At 37.3% G+C, this 19,600-nt stretch overlaps 2 protein-coding genes across 3 annotated transcripts in view; one reads left to right on the plus strand and one right to left on the minus strand.

Annotated features, from left to right (window-relative positions):
- The window catches only part of zcchc24 (zinc finger, CCHC domain containing 24), a 31,677-nt gene extending 17,331 nt beyond the window's left edge, over window positions 1-14,346 (plus strand). The window contains exons 3-4 of one of the 2 annotated variants that reach the window (XM_027142160.2): window positions 7,627-7,791; window positions 10,106-14,346. In XM_027142160.2, the coding sequence (XP_026997961.1) occupies window positions 7,627-7,791; window positions 10,106-10,219 (279 nt within the window). In that variant the 3' untranslated portion in view covers window positions 10,220-14,346. Of the gene's footprint in view, window positions 1-2,518; window positions 3,026-7,626; window positions 7,792-10,105 lie in introns of those variants that run through there. The other variant, XM_027142161.2, reaches the window with a different exon arrangement.
- A 1,470-nt stretch (window positions 14,347-15,816) lies between these two features.
- On the minus strand, window positions 15,817-19,080 carry ppifa (peptidylprolyl isomerase Fa). The gene is made up of 6 exons (XM_027141911.2): window positions 18,875-19,080; window positions 18,640-18,670; window positions 17,842-17,930; window positions 17,453-17,549; window positions 16,471-16,546; window positions 15,817-16,304 (listed from the first exon to the last, which is right to left on the minus strand). Exons 1-6 carry the CDS (start codon window positions 19,013-19,015, stop codon window positions 16,169-16,171), a joined length of 570 nt encoding a protein of 189 aa, XP_026997712.1. The 5' UTR covers window positions 19,016-19,080; the 3' UTR covers window positions 15,817-16,168.
- Window positions 19,081-19,600: the final 520 nt, after the last annotated feature.

A 19,600-nucleotide genomic window follows, 5' to 3' on the forward strand; every position in this document is an offset into this window, starting at 1 on the left:
CTTCTATATATAAAACTTGGACCAGGGTTTCCTTAATTCCCTGCTCCTTGTCCTAGGAGGGACTGAGCAAATGAGGTGGTATTATAATAACTTCTCCATTTGTTACTGTAACAGAATGTAATTTTACTGCCTCTAAATTAGACCCCTGCTGGTTTCCACGAGCTGATTTATAGTGTGGTATGTTATTGAGTGCCCGCTGCATGCATATTGAGGTTCGCATTTATTGTGTTATGAAGCACTGTCATGAGTATTGAGTGAATACACAGCTGTGGTGCTTTTTATATTATTATTATTTCTCTTCCTGCAATATGTCCCATTATTTCTATTCCTTTTTGCGGTTTCAGCATACGAACCAAAAATAAGGAAAATCATGTAGAAGCATAATTATATCTGAAGAGTGCAAAGACTTAATGCAGTCTTAACTGATACTTTAGTGCTAATCTTTAGATTAAGCAAGATAAATATGCTTATCTCAGCATTAAGTGCATCTGGCAACAGACACTAATATGTCCTCATGCATTAGTTGGTCTTTTTTTACAGCTACATCTTCCTACAGAGCACATACAATATGTATTTGTGTGTCAAGTAAAATTTGGCCACAGCTTCATAAGTGAGTGGATGCCAAGGATGCTTGCTTTAAACAGTGTATAAATAAATCAGCATAAATAAACAGGTGAATTATCCATGGCCTGATTTAGCATAAAGAGTGCTTCTCATTCATCTGCGTTAGTGGCTAACCCTGAAAGCACTTGGCCTGTGTGCCCTCTTTTTCTGCGCCTGTTACTGTGCATGCGTACATGCTATATTAGTCTGGTATGCACTAAGTGCAAACTCCCACTGACAGCAGTCTTGATGTGGTGCAGCAAATAAGCAGACTCGCACTAGATGTTGTACATTCATAACTATCTTGCCAGGGTTTTGACTGTTGTTTTTGGGAGAAAGTAAAAATTCAAAAAGTTGGAAATTTAATTATGGTTTAGAATTATAACTGCCTTTCATAGGAAATGGAGCAGAACACAATATTCAAGGGAACAAGAATCTTGCCCTAATCGGTGTTTATCGCATGCATGACCATCTGCCTAAATCAAACACTGTAAACTTCTGTTAAATGATAAGACGTCTCATTCAACACTCTGCAGCTAATTGTTGAAGTAAATATGAAATAGGTCACTGAGCTGCTCGAATAGGACAAATTTAATCTTGGTGTTTTAGCGTATCTGTAAATCTATCTCCTCAGTGTCTCAGCCAAATCAAACACAGATTAGGAGAAGTTGAGTCGTATGTGTTTTTTTTTCTTGCTCTTCTCTGTGGGGTAATTGAGCATGTTGTATCTGGTGGGTTTTGCTGTTCCACTGTTGTGTGCAGTGGAGTCTCGTGGGAGCCGGCGCAGGGGCTCAGGCTCCGAGGCCTCCATTGTTTACGCTGATGGTTTCCATATGTTGGCAGAGGGAGCAGCCAAACTCTCAGGGCCTGCGCCAGTAACCAGGAAGCTGTCCAGCGCTATCTGGAATACTTGGAAACATGGTGCAGCTTTATAATAAGCTAGAAGTGAGTGCAGGACCCAACAGTCGGGCTGCATTTAATTATTAAGTGACCTCTTGGAATGAGAAAATCCCGGGATGCAAAATGTTAAGAACTGGGCACATTATTCTTAAGTTTTACAATGCAACCAAAAACAAATTTCCCCTGGTTAAGATTCAGCATTGTTGCATATTTCTTAAACAGATTGTTATCTGACCTTAAACTAAACCTCATAGATAAACAGGGCGTGAGTGTATAATACCATGTTGTATTCCTTACTTTGTTTAATCCAAGCTATTCTCCATACTCAGAAAAAAAACAGTACTGTACATAAAAACTGTGGGACAAGAATGTAGACTTGCATTTACCTGTAATATTTCTCTCTGAAATAGTTGTAAATTAACAGACAAGTAAATAGGCAGAAAAGAAATGCTCAAAAACAAAAAAAAATACAAAACACTAAAATGAAAAAATAATGTTATTTGTGATTTAAGTGAAAGTTTAAATGAAAAGTCATTAGTTGGATTTAGGGGACAAATGTAACCAGCAAATAGAAGTAAGTAGATGTTTTTAGAAAGAAAATTTAAAAAAAAAATTTCTTACTGAAATTATTGCACATTAGTATACAAGTATATTTTTACACTTCCTTGTTTCATACTGTTAGAGAAAATATCCAAGAGTTTTTAAGTATTTAGTTAGATTTATTAAAATGTTGACTTAATGTCAGGTTAGATTTTGCAAGCTAATCATCACACTCGTTTTCTTTCCTCTGCTACTTTGGATCGGGCTCCAGATTCATCTATCCAACTGCCATGAATAGTGAAGCTGCAGTGCTGATCCCAGGTCAGCTGCTAAGACTGTGTTAGCGCCAACGTAACTTGCGTCTCACTTAATTAATAATATGTAGACTCTCTCTCTCTCCCACTCTCTTGTAAGTCCGAGCGCTCTGTTTCAGGAGGACAGATTTCACTAACACTGAGGCATTGTGTGCGTGCAGATTTATCATTTAACAGCACACCTGTTCCTCCACGTCAGTCTCGGTGATGCAGTCTCTCGCTCTCAGGCAGAAAAAGGAGACAGCTGCACCCGCAAGAAAAGAACCCGGGAGGACCTAAGGAAACACTGGCTTCATTTAAGCTCCCTTGTGGGAATTAATAAATAACATCAACACGCACCTGACTGGAATGCTCAGGCCTTTTGCAGAGCTTGCCGGAAATCAGAGACACACACACATGCAGCTGATGAGGGCGACACTGTCACTCCAGTGTGTGCGTCTCCAGGGAAGGCCATCTGCACGCTAAGTCTTGGCCTTGGCTGAATCTCTCTATCCAGCACAGACAGAGCATCGCTTGATCAGCCTTTTGCATTGTGATGCTAATGGAGCTGTGTTTCTGAGCACGCACTGGTACTCCCACCATGTTTACATGTACAGCGCACATGTTTCTTTTATAAACAGGAGATCGACTGCTGACAAATTAATACCACACTTTCCAACTGTATTACTACTGTTATCAACATATCTAAAACAGTTTGATCTTTAAATATACCTAACAATGGGCATTCAGCTTGCACTTACAAGTTGTTGTTGTGTCTTATTTTTTTCATAAATAAAGCATCAATCATGAGCTGTTTCCAAGAATATATACTGGACTTGTAATTGTACACCAAAGTTCCTTTTTGTTATACAAGCCTAATTATTTTCATGTGAATGTTCAGCCCACACTGAAGAACCCCAAGCTATTGTTTGCTGTTACCAAGAGTGGTTTCTGTGATTAGTCAAAGATAATATCTGCTGGTTACTTCCAAATTCATCACATCTATTGTGCAACTACAAGCAAAAAAGCACTCCTGCAATGTGTGTAGGCTTTTCTCCATCCTGTGTCTCAAAAAGATGGCATGTATTTCCTAACAAAAACAAAGTGCTCCAACCAAGCCAGAATAGCGGTCTTCTACTATTTCCACCAAGAATGCACTTAAATGGCACGGCCGTGCTTCCAGTACATGCTTCAAATAAATCATGTCTTCTAGAAGACATTAACATATGACACAGAAGGGAAGGGTGAAAAATGTTGTAGTTGTAAACAACATAACATTTCTGAGTTAGCTCTGCCATCAATTTTTTAGAGCCGTAAAATCATTTTCCATATGGAATCTGCAGGTTATTTGGATTTCTTTCAATGTTCAAATGAACAAAACATGTTTGCACATGAAATATAATGTCTATGCTTGGAACCACAAAAATTCCACAAGGGGACCAGCATTAATGCATTAAACAAACAAAAAAAAAAAAGACAAAACCAAGCTCGCTAATGACAGTAAAGTCTAACATACACAGAAATGTAAGATGATGAAGATGAATTGTGAGGATTTGTTATTAGTATAAAAAAAACTGATGGCTCACACAATAGATACCTTCATGATTTGAAACATATGTGTGAGCATGCTGCAATACAGTTTTGAGCATACATCAATCCACTTTATTTAAAACTTTTTTTAATACTTATTTTTAAAAAAAGGATATTCATGGACTCTTTTGTTTGAAAACCATGTTGTACTAAATGATTGTAAAAGGAAATTTTCTTGTTTTGCTTTGTTGGTTTTTGTTTTCTTTCTGCTGTCATGTTATATAGTGCTCCCAATGTTCCCCTGGCATGGAAGCCGCATACTTATCGATCATATGGCACATTTTTGCAATAATAATATGCTGAATCAACAGCGGTCATAGCCAATGTTTCAGGTTAGCACTTTCCTTAGGTCCTCATTTGGCCTAACTTATAGGCCTAATTCAAAGCAGATCAGCGGTTTTATGAGGGGGTTTTTAGTGTTTTCTTGTGTTATACCAGTGTGGGACCCATCTGCTTCTGATTTCCTCCTCCTTTCAGTCATGTAGGGCTTGATTGGAGGGCCCTCTCCAGCTGCGACCGATGACTGCCGTGCTGTGGTATTTGTCCTGTTACAGCGAGGTTGGCTCTGTTGCTCGATCTCAGCCTCCTCCATCCTCCTTAGGGGACACAGCTGGAGGGCTGCTCAAATTCAATTCCCTATTTTACCTCAAGAACAGCTTACAGTCACTGGATACATGCCTCCAATGTCCCAAGCAGCCATCATTGCAGCGGTCATGCGCTTTTTTTGAAGGAAGTTAGAGCATGTTGATTCCAATACAGATAGACAAAGACAGATCTTTGCAATATTTGTTCTTAGGTGCCCCTGTGCCTGTGGTAATAAACGTCTGCTTTTGTGGTCCACTTTAAGAAATGCTAGGACAGAAACAGCCTGAACTGTCTTTAAACACCCTTCTTCTTTGTCCAGTATGCTAGGGCTGAGATTCAGGGCAAAGTGGTCATGCTGCTTTTAGAGCAGTGCACTGAGTTCAACTGTGTAAACATGCAACCAAAATGCAGAGGCCTTGGCATCAATCTGTAGTTTAGACTGAACTGTTTGTTGGTGAAGTCAATATAAAATGTTTTCAAATACAGACACTTGGTTTGAGTTTGGAGCAATACTGTCCAGATAATTATAAACCAATGAACATAATTCAGTGTGTTATAGCCCACTAAAGCTTGCTTTTTTTGTCTTGTAAAAGAGACGTTTAGACAAACCAGATGTAAACTAAGATCCAAGCTCGTTTTATTTCTTATCCAAGTACCCTCAAACAATTTAGTGTTTTATAGTATTTGTATGTATTAATGTATTATTATACACTTGATGGCCAAAGGTTTGTGGTCACCTGACCATCACACCTATATATATGTGTCACAATGTCTGAAGCACACAAGCATATAGAATGTCTTTGTTTGAGGTAGAATTACAGTTTCCCTTCACTGGATCTAAGAAGCTCAAACCTGTATCAGCATGACAAAGCCCCTGTATACAAAGCGAGCTTCATGAAGAGCATGGTTTGCCGAGGTTGGAGTGGAGGAACTCGAGAAGCCTTCGCAGATCTCTGACCTCTATACTTGGAGAAACTGGAGTGCCTTCTGCACCTCGGATCTCCTCACAGATCAGCACCTGACGTTTATAATGTGCTGGTAGCTGAATGGAAAATCTTTCCATTAGATTGAAGGTTATTATTACAGCAAAGCTTCCAGAGATTAGACCTGGAATGGGATGTGTTCAACAAGCGCATTTGGGTGTGATGATCAAATGTTTCCACACTTTTGGCCATATAGTGTATGTATTATCTCAGTTTAAAATGCTATTTTCTCTAATCCTTAATTTATCTGAATGCTATTCAAACTCAAATAGGTCAAGCTATTGTAAACAGTATCACTAGCATGGCTCCAGTCCATGATGCAGAGCAATGCTGCTGCATAGATTCTTTTTATGAGTAGATGAAGTTGTGAATTGTCTAGGATGGCTCATTAAAGCTGTCTCATCAATCATATATTTCTATATGAACAGGCAGAAAAACTGGAATGTTAGCTAAGGTCGATGGGCTGCCGATGTACTGCAAATGAATATATGGTACTTGACATCATAACACAGGACATTATGCCACTTAAACTGCACAGAGCAGTGTTTTTTAGTATGTTCATTCCATTAAGCTGGAGTTACACCTAATGCTTAATAAATCACAACAATGGAAAGTATGAATCAGTGGGACTGAGGTCAGTTATGTTAGGGGTTTTTATTATTTTTCCCCCGTCCTAGCGCTCCCCACCCACTCCAGTCCTACAGCGATGCCTGATCGCCCTTGCGTCAGTCCGTTTGTGAAGTTTAGAAATGTAGCCACAAAACTCATGGTTTCCAGCTGCTGCTAAGATGGAAGATGGTTTGTTGACAGTGGTTGAGTCATATTGTTTAAGGTTGGGGAGGAAGGCCTGTCGCATGCAGCGAGCCTGTTGTGACGCATATTGCAGGCTTTTTGCACTCTGGAACAGATGCAAATGATTTCACCTTCTATAACTCATGTGGGACCAAAGCAACATATCCACCATCTCGCATCCTCAATACAGTCTAAAATCAGCTTCAGGCACAGAAACCCATCACCCAGAGACAGGAACTAATATGATATGATAAGTTACACATGGACAGAGCAAGGCCTCCGAAAACTCCTTTTATCGTCTGTTTGAACCATTTGAACAGACGATAAAATATTTGATGAAATATTTGAAGCCAGTGACTGATTGGGTTATTTTCTGTCTGTTTCATCATTTTCTGTATCTTCACCTAAAGACAAATTATTTGGTAAGGAGCCATAATAATGCACACATGCTGAAGTAAATGAACAGAACACAGATGGAGGACATCATGTTCTAAAAAGTCTTATCTGTGTTTAAATGATTAACATTTCTTTGGGATTCTGCATTTGGTGTCCACACATTTGGGGTGGCTTGCAGTTGAAGTTCTCCTTGTAACTTGTATTGTATGCTCTTCTGGTTTACATTAAAATGGCTTTGGTTTACCAGTGATGAACTGGCGACAGTAGGGGAGTTTTTGCTTGGCAGTCTCCTTGGTTGTAATATTACTCTACCAAAAATTTAATGCATACTGTGTTCTCTTCTGTTAAAAGGAAATAAACCAGCTTGTGGAATTTTCTAAATTTGTTTGTTTTGGATGTTGGCATTTCATGATCTCCCATAACAGTGACTAAAAACTTGTTTGTGACACACAAGGGAAAATTTGAGTTTTCCTTCTCACAGTTGTGGCCTAGATATCAATGCCAGCATTAACTCACTCAGCTTAAAACTATGCCCAAGTTTGTTGGTGAATATTTTTTTTTGCATTTAAAAGCCCTTTGGAATACATTAAACAAATATTTATAATGCCATCAAAGCCTTAACTAATATCATAAACAGCTTATAAAACACCATGTCTACAACTTTTCATTTGATGGACAATTTTGCTGTAAAACTATTTGTCTGAAGTCGATCATTTCTTTTGGTTGAGTAGGAACAGTAATATTTCTAACAGCAAGGCGTGTGCTCTGCCACACAACATTTAAATACATTTGAATTACACATATCAAAGTGAGATCTGCTTATGAATTAGGGGACAAATTCTTCAACGGCATTTAACACTTCACTCCAGCGTCCTACAAACATTCAGCTTTGATCACAAAACAAAGATGATCGTCTAACTGAGCATTCTGCTTTTCTCTTTCAGGCTCGGCCCAAAGGTGAGGGACTGACACCTTATCAAGGAAAGAAGAGGTGCTTTGGAGAGTACAAGTGTCCCAAATGTAAAAGGAAGTGGATGAGTGGAAACTCCTGGGCCAATATGGGACAGGAGTGTATCAAGTGTCATATCAACGTGTACCCTCACAAACAGGTGCAACACAGCTTTCACTACATTTTCCAGTATCGTTCACATACATCCCAGAGTGTACACTGTGCAAATGTATCACATTACCTGTGTGTGCATACAAGTCCAGTGCTGACTGATAAGCATGCTTGCATAATGTACACACACACTGCACTGTGTGGTGGAATTGTTGGTGTGGATGGAGTACCTTGGGCTACCTTGAAACCTGAAACTGAACCCAGGCATTCTCATTAAAAAAAAAAAAAAAAAAAAAAAACTCTTCTTGGAGCTTTCTCTTCTAGAAGACGTATCGTGTGTCGGGTAGATGAAGTCTGATTAAAACCACCACTACTCCTGTGTAGCCTCGCTAAAGGCTATTAATTGAATTTAATGGGCCGAATGATAAAACACAAAAACATTGAGCTTTAGTTTTGTTAAGTTGTACATTTAGTAAAAATTTCTTGGCAGTATGGGTTAGATTAAATGGCGAATATAGAAGCATTGATTGTAGTCATTGTGCTCAAATGTGGCTTTAAAATAATGAGAAACTAACCAGTCTCAGGAGACTCATGGGAACAGGGTGCTCTTTTGAGTTTGAGTTTGTTGTGGTTAACTATTCTCTTGCAGGCAAATTCTTTGCCTTTTAGGCATCACCACTTAACATTCCCCTCATTCTATGTGTGAGGTGTGCAATATGCAGTCTCTGTGAGAAGGACTCGGGAGCCGAGTTCACCTAAGTGATTTACCTCTCGTACACATCTGAGGTTCTATAGATTGTCATAATTAAACTGGTTATTTGGGCAGATTCATTTTCAAAAGCATCTAAGACATCTAAGATACCTAACAATTTAAAACGGTAAAAACAAATACAGCCAAAATGTACTGATTAATTCAATCATGACTTAATTGAAGTTCAGAGAATATACAAGTACGTATAGTCAGTCGGACAGGTATAATCATCAACAACACTGTAACAAAGTTAGTTCCTTGGCCACCCTTGTTGGTATTCACAGTGGTGGTACAGTGGCTAGCTTTACAGCCCCCAGTTCAATCCAGAGCTCAGCTCCATGTGTATGTTATATTCTCCCTGTGTTCATGCGAGGTTTCATCTGGGCTTCTTCTCACTCCAAAAAAAACCCCTTAACTACACTAAATTGACCCAGATGTTAATGAGTGTGTAAATGTGTGTGTACATGGTACCCAATGATAGACTGCCTTGCATTTCAGGGTATATTCTCATCTCACTCCCAGTGCTCTGGGTCTACCACAACCCTAACCCACATAAAGAGGTTACTGAAGATGAATGAGTCAATATGTAGTTCTTCAAAATGCATCACCAAACCATATCAAAAGTGCACTGCTAACTTGCTTTAACTTGCTTTAGGAGGTAAGTCTTTCAGCCAAAGTGGACTGATAAAGAAAATCCACGGCTAGAAACTGTCTCAGCAAAATGTACTATTAATCCATCCCCAGTAGTTCCTATAAGATGACTAAGTGAAAGTGTTTCAATAGTGCCCTTTGCCACACTAAATCCAATAAGAAAACATGGCCAGAAACAGCTTTCAGCCCTGTTTCACTTAGTCTCCAATTTACTGCCTTGCTCTTGGAGTGCGACTGACACCTTGTATGAGTAGACTAGAAACAGGGGTGGAATTCTACAGTCCCTCAAAGTTTGCTTTTATACCGTGCTCTTCGGCTGTTCGAAGGTAATTCATTCCAGTTATTAAGCACATAAGCCAAACACTTAATCCTGAGTGGTATCTGATATTCCCTAATATTATCATTCACAAAGCCCTTCACTCTTAGATAAACACTCTCATGTAATACTACATTGCCTCCTCCCAGTGACCCATGTTAACCTGATTTTCCATCATTTCTAAAATACAGCGGAGACACACTGGAAAGAATAACAGGGTCATGAAAAGATTTAGCAGCAGCAATGAGTGGGAAAACAAATGATTGTAGAGGTATTGTTAGTGATCAACAGCCAAAACCTGCTGGCTCCCACACATATTCTCAGGGTCTTTTGCATAATTTCCAATAATAGTATTGCCATGCTGGTGTCTAACTTTGAAGGGTAAGACCAAGATCCTGAAATTATTTACAATGCCACTGAAATTCTTTTAATGATCAGACACACCCTGTCTGATGGATCCGGGTTTGTGGTTTGAAACCTGAACTCATATGATTTTCCATAATACCGGTCTTCAAGGCCTCATCACCATTTTTGAAAGCGGCCACAGCCCTAAGTCTGGTATTGAGGTGAGGAAAGATTTATGGTCGAAGGAAACAATTTGAACTGAACTCCGAGTATGAATGGTGGTGATTTCTCTTTTCCCAGCGTCCTCTGGAGAAGCCTGATGGCCTGGATGTTTCTGATCAGAGTAAGGAGCACCCGCAGCATCTGTGTGAGAAGTGCAAAGTCCTTGGCTACTACTGCCGCCGAGTGCAATAAGGACCTGCAGGTCTGTGCCCACTCCTGCCTCCCTCTCCCACTGCCCATCTTTCCCTCTGCCCTACTCATGAAGAGCTCCAAGAAAAAGTGAAATGTGCCAAAATGGTTTTGTAAATATTGCTAATGCAATTATGGCCTTGTGTATCAAAAGCATAAAACACATTTATTTGAAATATGTGTATAATGGATGATTGATCATGTGTATTAGAAGGGTGTCACTGCCAGTATTGATATCCAAACCGGGCACAATAGGTGAACTCAGCCTTGTGTTCTCTGACTGCGTGTTTACAGACTGCCGTCATTTTCCCTGTCAAGTGAACTATGTGGATGTGCTGAGTGGTAAAGGTATTATATTAGTTCAGTCACACAGGGCTGAGTATGCCTTGCAATGTTCTTTGGGTCAACAGCACACCAATTTAACTGTGAATTAACAGGGGATATTGTACTAGTCATCCCTGGCTTTTATGTTCCATATTTATTTGTAATGTTATTATATCGCCGTGCAATTGATTCAACTTAACTGGGATTTGTATGCACATATTGTTTAACCCCACCTCTGGCCATTAGAAACTACTGTAGGATAGATAGAATTATAGGATAAAATTATCTTAGCAAATTCCTACTTTGTCGTACATGTTTTCTATATAAACACACAGCATGCAAGATAACGTTACCAAACACTACAGCATTCAACAGCAGGATGTACCAGAGTTAACATATATATATATATGTGTATTATTTTTTTTGTTTGTTTGTAGGTTTTGTTTTTGTTTTATGGACAACAATGAAATGCAACATACACAAGTCTTAGTCATTTTACTGAGCAGTAGCACATGTAGATTCACAATATTATAGGTCTAAATACTCCTTCATTCTGTTCAGGATAGAATCAGTATTAGAATCTCAACGTATCATTTCAGTTACTTTTAAGATGTCATGATGACAGGATCCTGACCTTTATGTATCTATGCAATCCTACATTGGCTTTGTCTTCAAATAGCCGAAGTGCCAGATGTCTATGGTGTACTAATAGCATTTATTAGTGTATCAAAAAGTACTTAAAGATTATGTGCTAAAATCAGCCAGACCAGCTCTGATGTACGCAAACCTACCTGATATCTGTCAAGTACTATAACAGTGTAAGAACTTCTTTTAAATTTATATGACAGGTTTACTTTTATTTTGATACAGAAATTTAAGGGACTGTAGTGATATCCCAAAAAAAAAAAAACATACATCTCTTCTAAAGATTTATATATGATGGCTGTATAAAAGTTTTGCTTTGATCTGCATTTTCAAATTAGCAATAGAAGTGACAAATGATGGATTTAGTCCCATCAGAGCTGTGATTTTTGGGAAATAATTGTGTAAAAGTGTAGTTTGACACGGAGGCAACGTGGATGAGACGTGAGAAAAGGAAAAGGTATGTTATAGTGAAAGGCCTTGAAAGGTCTCAAACTGACAAGCTGTGGTTTTGGTTACAGTTGATTGAACATAGGATCTTGGAAGTATTTGAGGAATGTAGTTTATTGTAAAGAAATTCTCATGGGGGAAGGACATAAAATATTACTTACAAGATGGAAAGACTATACTGTAGTTTACCTCTGTTTTCTAAGCATCTACATACTAAGCGGTCACATCTGAGTGTGATCAGTGGGCAGTTCATTTATATAACATTAAATGTAGCTTTAGTTTGTATTACAAAAGTCATTTGTAGACATTTTGTAAGCTTCAGCTGATGGAAGTTATAACAGATGGAATATTGTCTTGTCAAAAGTCTAGATGTACATATAAAGTCAAACACATTTCTTGATTATATAGAGTGTGTATAATTGTTTACTAAACTTTAAAAGTCCTAATTTCATATATATATATATATATATATATATATATATATATATATATATATATATATATATATATATATATATATATATATATATATAATTGTTTAGTAGAGAAAAAACTGTTCGATACAAAAAGAAGTAAACCGTGCCTGAAATGTTGAGGTTCCAGGAGGTAAATGTCATGTCTCGTGCTGGTCTAAGATGTGAATTTGATGGGGCGGCAAGGTAACGGACCCATTAGCACTGAAAACCTAAAACCATCATATATTTTACCCTCCATTTATTACTGTTTGCGGTGCCTTAGATTTGATGTCCTGGTGGTAAATCTTCACTAAGGGCTGCTCCAGAGGACTCAGCAGCGAGGTAGAAAAATCACTGCCTCACAAAATAAATAAATAAACGTACAGCTCTGTTCAGATTCGGTCCAGCTATTTCATCAGTGTTAGTCCACGACTAGAGCTTCTTCATTGCTCAATAAATGCAGTTTTACTGTGGAATCTTGTTGCTAATCTCTCTTCTGTGCCCACATTGCTACATGGCAAGTTTTACTTCCAGCCTCATTTAGCTTGGAAGGAGTTATACTGTGTTTTGATCATTGTGGGAGATCAGCCAGTGCCTGCTTTCTCAGTGAAAAGCCAAGACTTCAGTGTAATCACTCAACACAACACTGTGTACATAACTAGGACTAAATAGTGTTTTTCTCAGAAGCTAATTTTCTAATCACTCAAAGTAGTTACTATTTACTGTCATGCATCCTTTCAGGCAAAAAAAAAAAGTTAACTGATTTATAAAAGTGGTAAAAAAAAGAGATGATCATTACCGTAGGTTTTGTTTCTTTGTTTGTTTTATGCCCTGTGATGTGCTCATTTTGCTCTTATAGCCAGAGAGGCTTGGAGCGATTGCAGGTAGTGATGTACATGCATTTACAGTACAAGTGCTTTTGCGCATGTGTTTGCCTTGAAATACGTATACTTGACTTTTATAGCTCACTTTTATGAACGATATGTGTATTTTGGAAACCAGTATAGATGTGGAAAATTTTGCCATTTGAAACCAGATGCCAGAGTTTGTTTGTTTTTCTTTCTTTCTTTCTTTCTTTCTTTCTTTCTTTCTTTCTTTCTTTCTTTCTTTCTTTCTTTCTTTCTTTCTTTCTTTCTTTCTTTCTTTCCCTTTCAAAGACAATTTTATGTTTGTTTTTGTGTATATATTCGATGGCCATCCATTTTTAAGTTAGCTCTTTTGTGAAATGTTGTGATGCAATATTAAAAAGATTTTAATGCGAAAAAGGGCAGATTTTTGAGATACAAAAGAGCTGGGAGTTTTTACATTGTTTTACAATAATCTTAGGTTGTATCCTACAGAAATATTTATAGAAGGTCTTTCTGCATTTTCTTTTCTTTTTTTTTTGTATAAAAAGCAACAGAACTACACTATGAAGGAAATATTGATAATGACATAATATTATTCAAAGGTTGGTACATAATTATTATGCCCTTTTAAGCCATTTAATGTTTTGGTTTTTTTTTGTTTTTAGATCTTCTCAGTATATATATAGTAACTTTATAATACTACAAACGTAAGTGCTTTAATATGGCTATAAAGTCACCGTGTGTCTGCACAGATGTTTTGAATAGCAGTTTTAGGAAAGCAATAACATTGTACTAACACACACTTCATGTAAAAGACTGACTCACACCACTGTAAGTCAAACTGTATCAAACTGTGAGTGTTTTCATGTCACCAGTTAATGCCAAGTCAAAGAAAGAATATGAATTTTCTTCATCTTTTTTGAAATTTACAATTTGCTAAATTGTGTGAGACAAAGAACTGTAGTTGAGTTTGCATGTGCATGTATTTTAACAGATTTAATAATTATACGTTTGTGCAATTTATTATTTAAATCTATTATTATTAGTTCATGTAATTTCTTGGAGACGTGCTTTCATAGAGTTCACCTCACAAATAACTGATTGTTATAATTCAATGCCTTTATTCACTTGTAGGATATATCGATTAATACGTATTTACTGAATGTACTGATGAATCTCTCATGTGATCAGATAGAAATGTATGTTTATGTTTATAATGTCTGTAACATTTTTGAAATCATATTGGATTGGACAGAGCAACAGCGTGATAACGGAGGTTTTTAAAGAGAAAACGACTGTCGCTTAAAGTCCATGAAATGGCATTCCGATATGTGCCTTATTTGTTAGTTAGGAAATGGAATACTATGTGCTTTTAGGGTTTTCTCGAATTAAAACAATGAAACTAAATTCATTTTTGTTTCTCTGTTTTTTATTATTATTATTATTAGTAGTAGTAGTAATAGTAGTAGTAGTAGTAGTAGTAGTAATTATTACTTTATTATTATTATTATTAGTAGTAGTAGTAGTAATTATTACTTTATTATTATTATTATTAGTAGTAGTAGTAGTAATTATTACTTTATTATTATTATTAGTAGTAGTAGTAATTATTACTTTATTATTATTATTATTATTAGTAGTAGTAGTAGTAGTAGTAGTAGTAGTAGTATTAATTATTACTTTATTATTATTATTATTATTATTATTATTATTATTATTATTATACAGCAAGATTCATTTCTTGCTGGACCCAACTGTGTGTGTGTGTGTGTGTGTGTAAAGCTTTTTTGTGTATGTCTTGGCTCTGAGTGAAAGCTGAGGAAGCTCCAGTTTTTCGCTCAGGAGGCAGTGTGCTGTTGATTAATGATTAAGAGTACGGTCCTGATGAGCGATGCTGGTGTAACAGAAATCCAGCCCTAGGAATTCTGGTCATTCTGACATCAGGTTGGTATCTTGTTGAAGAGAATTTCCATCATTTCATACTTTCAGTATGCTTAACTAAAGCAAATTTATATTCTGTGCCACACAGCCCTCAGTAACCAGAAGACAGATGTCTCTTTTTTTTAACGTTCACGTAATGGCTTGTGATGATTGTAAACATGTGAGTGCTACATGAGAAAGCTGGATCTTGGCAGCGGGACAGATGTTCCTCTCAAAGCCGAGTTTCTTTAATTGGACTACATATTCCAAATCACTAAAAACTTCACAAGAGGGTGGAGGCCTGAATTATATGAAGTTTGTTTTACAACAATGTAGACTTAAACAGAACGGGAATGTGAGCGTCTCCATGGCAACGCTGTAATCTGAGAAGTCAAACAAACCTTGTGATCTCAACTTACATATGGTTTCACTTAAGAGAGTGGACTGTTTTTCCACAAAAATTCATAATTTACTTTCATAAGGCATTACTGTGATAAGCTACACCTTCACCTCCACCTCAACTCACACAGCATAGGGCAGGGAAGCTAGAGACATTCTGGCAAATACTGTAACAGAAATTTTGGCTAACACACAACACAAAAGAAGATAATGTGACCTTAAGGTGGAGAAGTTTCAAGGACAAAGCTATGATGTCGCATCCTGTTTTAGAGGACAGGAAATCTTGGCTAAAAAAAAAATCCCATCATTGTCAGTTTTTTTTTTTTTTTTTTTTTTTAAGTGCAACTAAATTAGCTGTTGAGAGGCTTCAGAACGCAATAGTGGGGATTGTGGAAATTCACTTTCTAACTAAATCCCACATGGGTATATTCTGTGTGAGTCTGTGCTTTAGGGATGCAGAGGGGGAAAAAAAAAAGCTACAAAAAGAGCTACAAAAAGCTGTAGCTCTCATCTGGAAACAGCATTTCAGCTATTAAAAAGGAAAGCCATAGGCACACTATATGTTTTATATACAGTTCAGTTTATTCTGTGGAGTTATACAAACTACATGCATTTGCATTTTCCATACAAAACCTGTGTATGTTTGATTTTACATGTTAGGATTTAGCATGCAGTGCAGCAAGGGCTTACATAGCAAGCATAAAGCACTGAAGTTAAACACCCACCCAAACCCACACACATATTCAGATTTATTAAAACCAAGTAGATATAAAACATTACATCCCTTTAATCATAAGGAATTACAATCAAATGCACTATTGGCTATGAAATCAAATCATTTACCTTTTGGCAGGAGATGAATCATTTACATAAGAGCAGTCAGTTGTCAGCTCTGTACAGTGTAAAGTCGTGTATTATTTAAGTTCCCCACAGTCTGTGATGACAATCTTCTTAAGTGTTCCTCCATCATGCAAACCGTACGACTCCATTACCCTGACAGTCTCCATGCCCTCTTTCACTTCACCAAACACAACATGTTTGCCATCAAGCCTGAGGAAGAACCAGAGAGAGCGTAAAGCACACATTATGATGTGTTAGACTTCGTAGTTAATAAAGCAGCACGAAAACAAACCTTAAACAGAGCGATAATGTGTTTCATGCACTATAGTGTCAGTGACTACTTGATCTTATGTGAATGCTGGCTGCATCTGTGTACCATTCTGTTTTGGCAGTGCAGATGAAAAACTGAGATCCGTTGGTGTTCGGCCCAGAGTTTGCCATTGACAGCACACCTGTGAAGGACGAGACGAGCAAACATTACACACTGCGGTCTCAATCCGTAATACACTACTGACATGTATCATATTGTACAGTTCAGTAAATGCTTTACAACTGAAAATGATTTAGAGGCCACATCATAACAAAAAAAAAAATTCCAGAAGAATAAGAATGAGGAGAAAAAAGAAGCCTGAAAAAATACCAGTGCAGAGGGCACATCTGGATTGGGTGAGTTATGCTTCACTACTATAATTACATCCAGGCAAGTATTGCACAAGCTAACATTATTTGGCCATATCAATCTATCAGGAGGGTCTGTTGGTTTAGGAACCCCCTGGCACCAGAAATGCACTGTGAGGCACCAATGTTGACTTTCTTTAAAAGTAGGTCATTTGCCAAAGGGTTACAAAATCTGCACTCCGTACTACTGAGCCACTGGCACTGCTGTGCCACCATCTAGTGGAGTGATCCAAACGTGACACAGACGTCTACCATCACTGACAAATAACCGGAATTATATATACAGTACACATATAGTCAAATCTGTTCTGGCAAATCTGTTCCTTGGACACCAGCGAGTCATATTTGGACACCTGTTTGACACGAACAAAAGCGGATTCCTCCTAATAACCATAACCTAAGAAATGATTTTAGGTGTTCTGTTGTCAGTATTCATTACCTAACATTACAATGTACCATAATGTTAATGATTGTTGCGTACAGTTCTCCTCTTATTCTGTTACACACTGTAAAACAAACTGAATTTATGTAAACGAAATAAATGATTGAACCATATTTCTTTATTATTGATGAGTGGGAACCGGAACATCCCAAAAGGCTAAGATAATGTATTATGTCAATCAAAAACAAAAAAAAATCTTTTTAAATGTAGGGGGAAAAAAGAGAAGTCGTTACATCACCTGGACCTGTGTGTTTCAACTTGAAATTCTCATCTTTGAATTTCGTTCCGTAAATTGATTTTCCACCAGTGCCATTGTGATTTGTGAAATCTCCACCCTGTACAAATGAAAGCAATCAGGCTACAGAACAGGCCCAAACACACATGCTGTATTTATACTCTACAGATGACTAATACTTAATGCTTACTGTTACTTTATCAAAGCTACAGTTTCTATGCTCACTGAAATATGTTTAAAGGAAATGCCAAAGTTATATAATCACATCCTGTTAAGTCCAGATTTAAACTGAAATAGATTCTGTGATTTCTTCATACTGTAATACTTCACTGTAGATATACAAGAGCGTAGAAGAAATTAAATACCTGTCAGACAGAGTAATGAACAAATACCTGACACATGAACTCAGGAATGATTCTGTGGAAAATAGAGCCCTTGTATCCAAAGCCATGCTCTCCTGTACACAGTGCTCGAAAGTTCTCTGAAAAAGAAAACAATTTCACCGTATATTTAATTCTGATCATGCCAAAGCCTAGGGTTAGGCTTAGGGTTAGGGTTAGTGAAAAAGGGGACATGCTGAAGAATAATTCACAACAATGAAGCGACACAAAGCAGAGTTACTGTTACAAGTTGATTCTTTTCCAATAAAGGGATGTTTTCTTTTATACCATGTTTTATTTACCAACAGTTACAATTGTGACCTTAATAGTCAGAGACACATCAAGCTTTTAAAACAGATTGACATTTAACGTTGTTTAACGTCCTTAATATTGTGGAAAACTTCCTGACTGTTACAAAGAGCTGAAAGCTGACACTCTGTAAATATAAAATACAGCTTCAACATAAAGCATTATACGTTTTTTCTTTGTTAAATTACAAAACATTTTTAATCAATTCATATTATGTTTTCATTATACAAGTGTTGTGAGTAACTATATACAGAATAACAGAATTATATTAATCTGCACTAGTTTCACTATATGAATTACATATGTAATTATAATTACATATATAGTTATAATTACATACATAAATATAATTACATATAGTTATAATTACATATATAGCCGGAAATACTGTCATAGCTGCTTTTGAAGATCAATCACCAGCTTCTGACCAATCAGCAGTGAGAATTCAGCATCAGTTCATTCTATAAATATAGGCTTATATATAAAAACACCTGGACTGACCTGTTGTTTTGGGAACCACATCTGCATTAAGCTGGAAAAAGGATTAGGACGAGAGAATTAGTGCAAAAACCTTCCCAAAGCATTACTTCAAATATGAGACGATTCTATCTAGGAAAATAATATATAATATTATAACATTATCATTTGTTTTGTTTTGTTTTAATGAAGGTCACAGTTGCTGTGTAGCAGCATTGCACTTAGTTTATAGAGGTTAATGATGAATGGAGCTTCTTACTTCTATTAGAATTCTGCCAATAAACTCGCCGTCAGCAGCAACGTCCATGAAGACCAGCGGATTTCTCACTGCACCTGACAGCAGACGCCTGGCTGTGACCGCCAATGTACAAGTTTTTAATCGGTTTTTTATTTGTAACATGGTGGAATTTGTTATTAATAATAAAAGGTACGCGTTCAGCCAGAAGGACAGCGTTAGAGGTGAAATCTATCTGTTTACACAACGCGTTTTTGAGAGGAGATAAATCACAGCGCCCCCGTGTGGTCAGCCTGTATTACTGCTCTGAGTGCTGAGCCCAGTGAAAATCAACATACAGTACAGTATACAGTCAAGCCAAGCCAAGTCAAGTCAAGTCAAGTCAAGTCAAGAAGCTTTTATTGTCATTTCAGCCCTATATAGCTGTTGCAGTACACAGTGAAATGAGACAAAGTTTCTCCAGAATCATGGTGCTACATAAAAGCAAAGACAGAGCTAAGGACTTAAAAAAATGTCTTGTTTGTATTGCATGTACTGCAACGCTCGGTCGGATCAAGATCTGTTCGTTTGGAGGCCAAGTCAGCACCTTTATCATGTTCCTGAAAAGCATTTCTGCAGTGTGGCAGGGCACAATATCCTTCTGAAAGAGGCCACTGTCATTATGGAATACTGTTACTACATTTGAGAAGGTGGTACATGTCAATCAATGTAACATCCACATGATGCCAGAACACAGGTTCTCAAGCAGAA

Source organism: Tachysurus fulvidraco, chromosome 4 (assembly GCF_022655615.1).
Source record: "Tachysurus fulvidraco isolate hzauxx_2018 chromosome 4, HZAU_PFXX_2.0, whole genome shotgun sequence".
Classification (NCBI taxonomy): domain Eukaryota; kingdom Metazoa; phylum Chordata; class Actinopteri; order Siluriformes; family Bagridae; genus Tachysurus; species Tachysurus fulvidraco.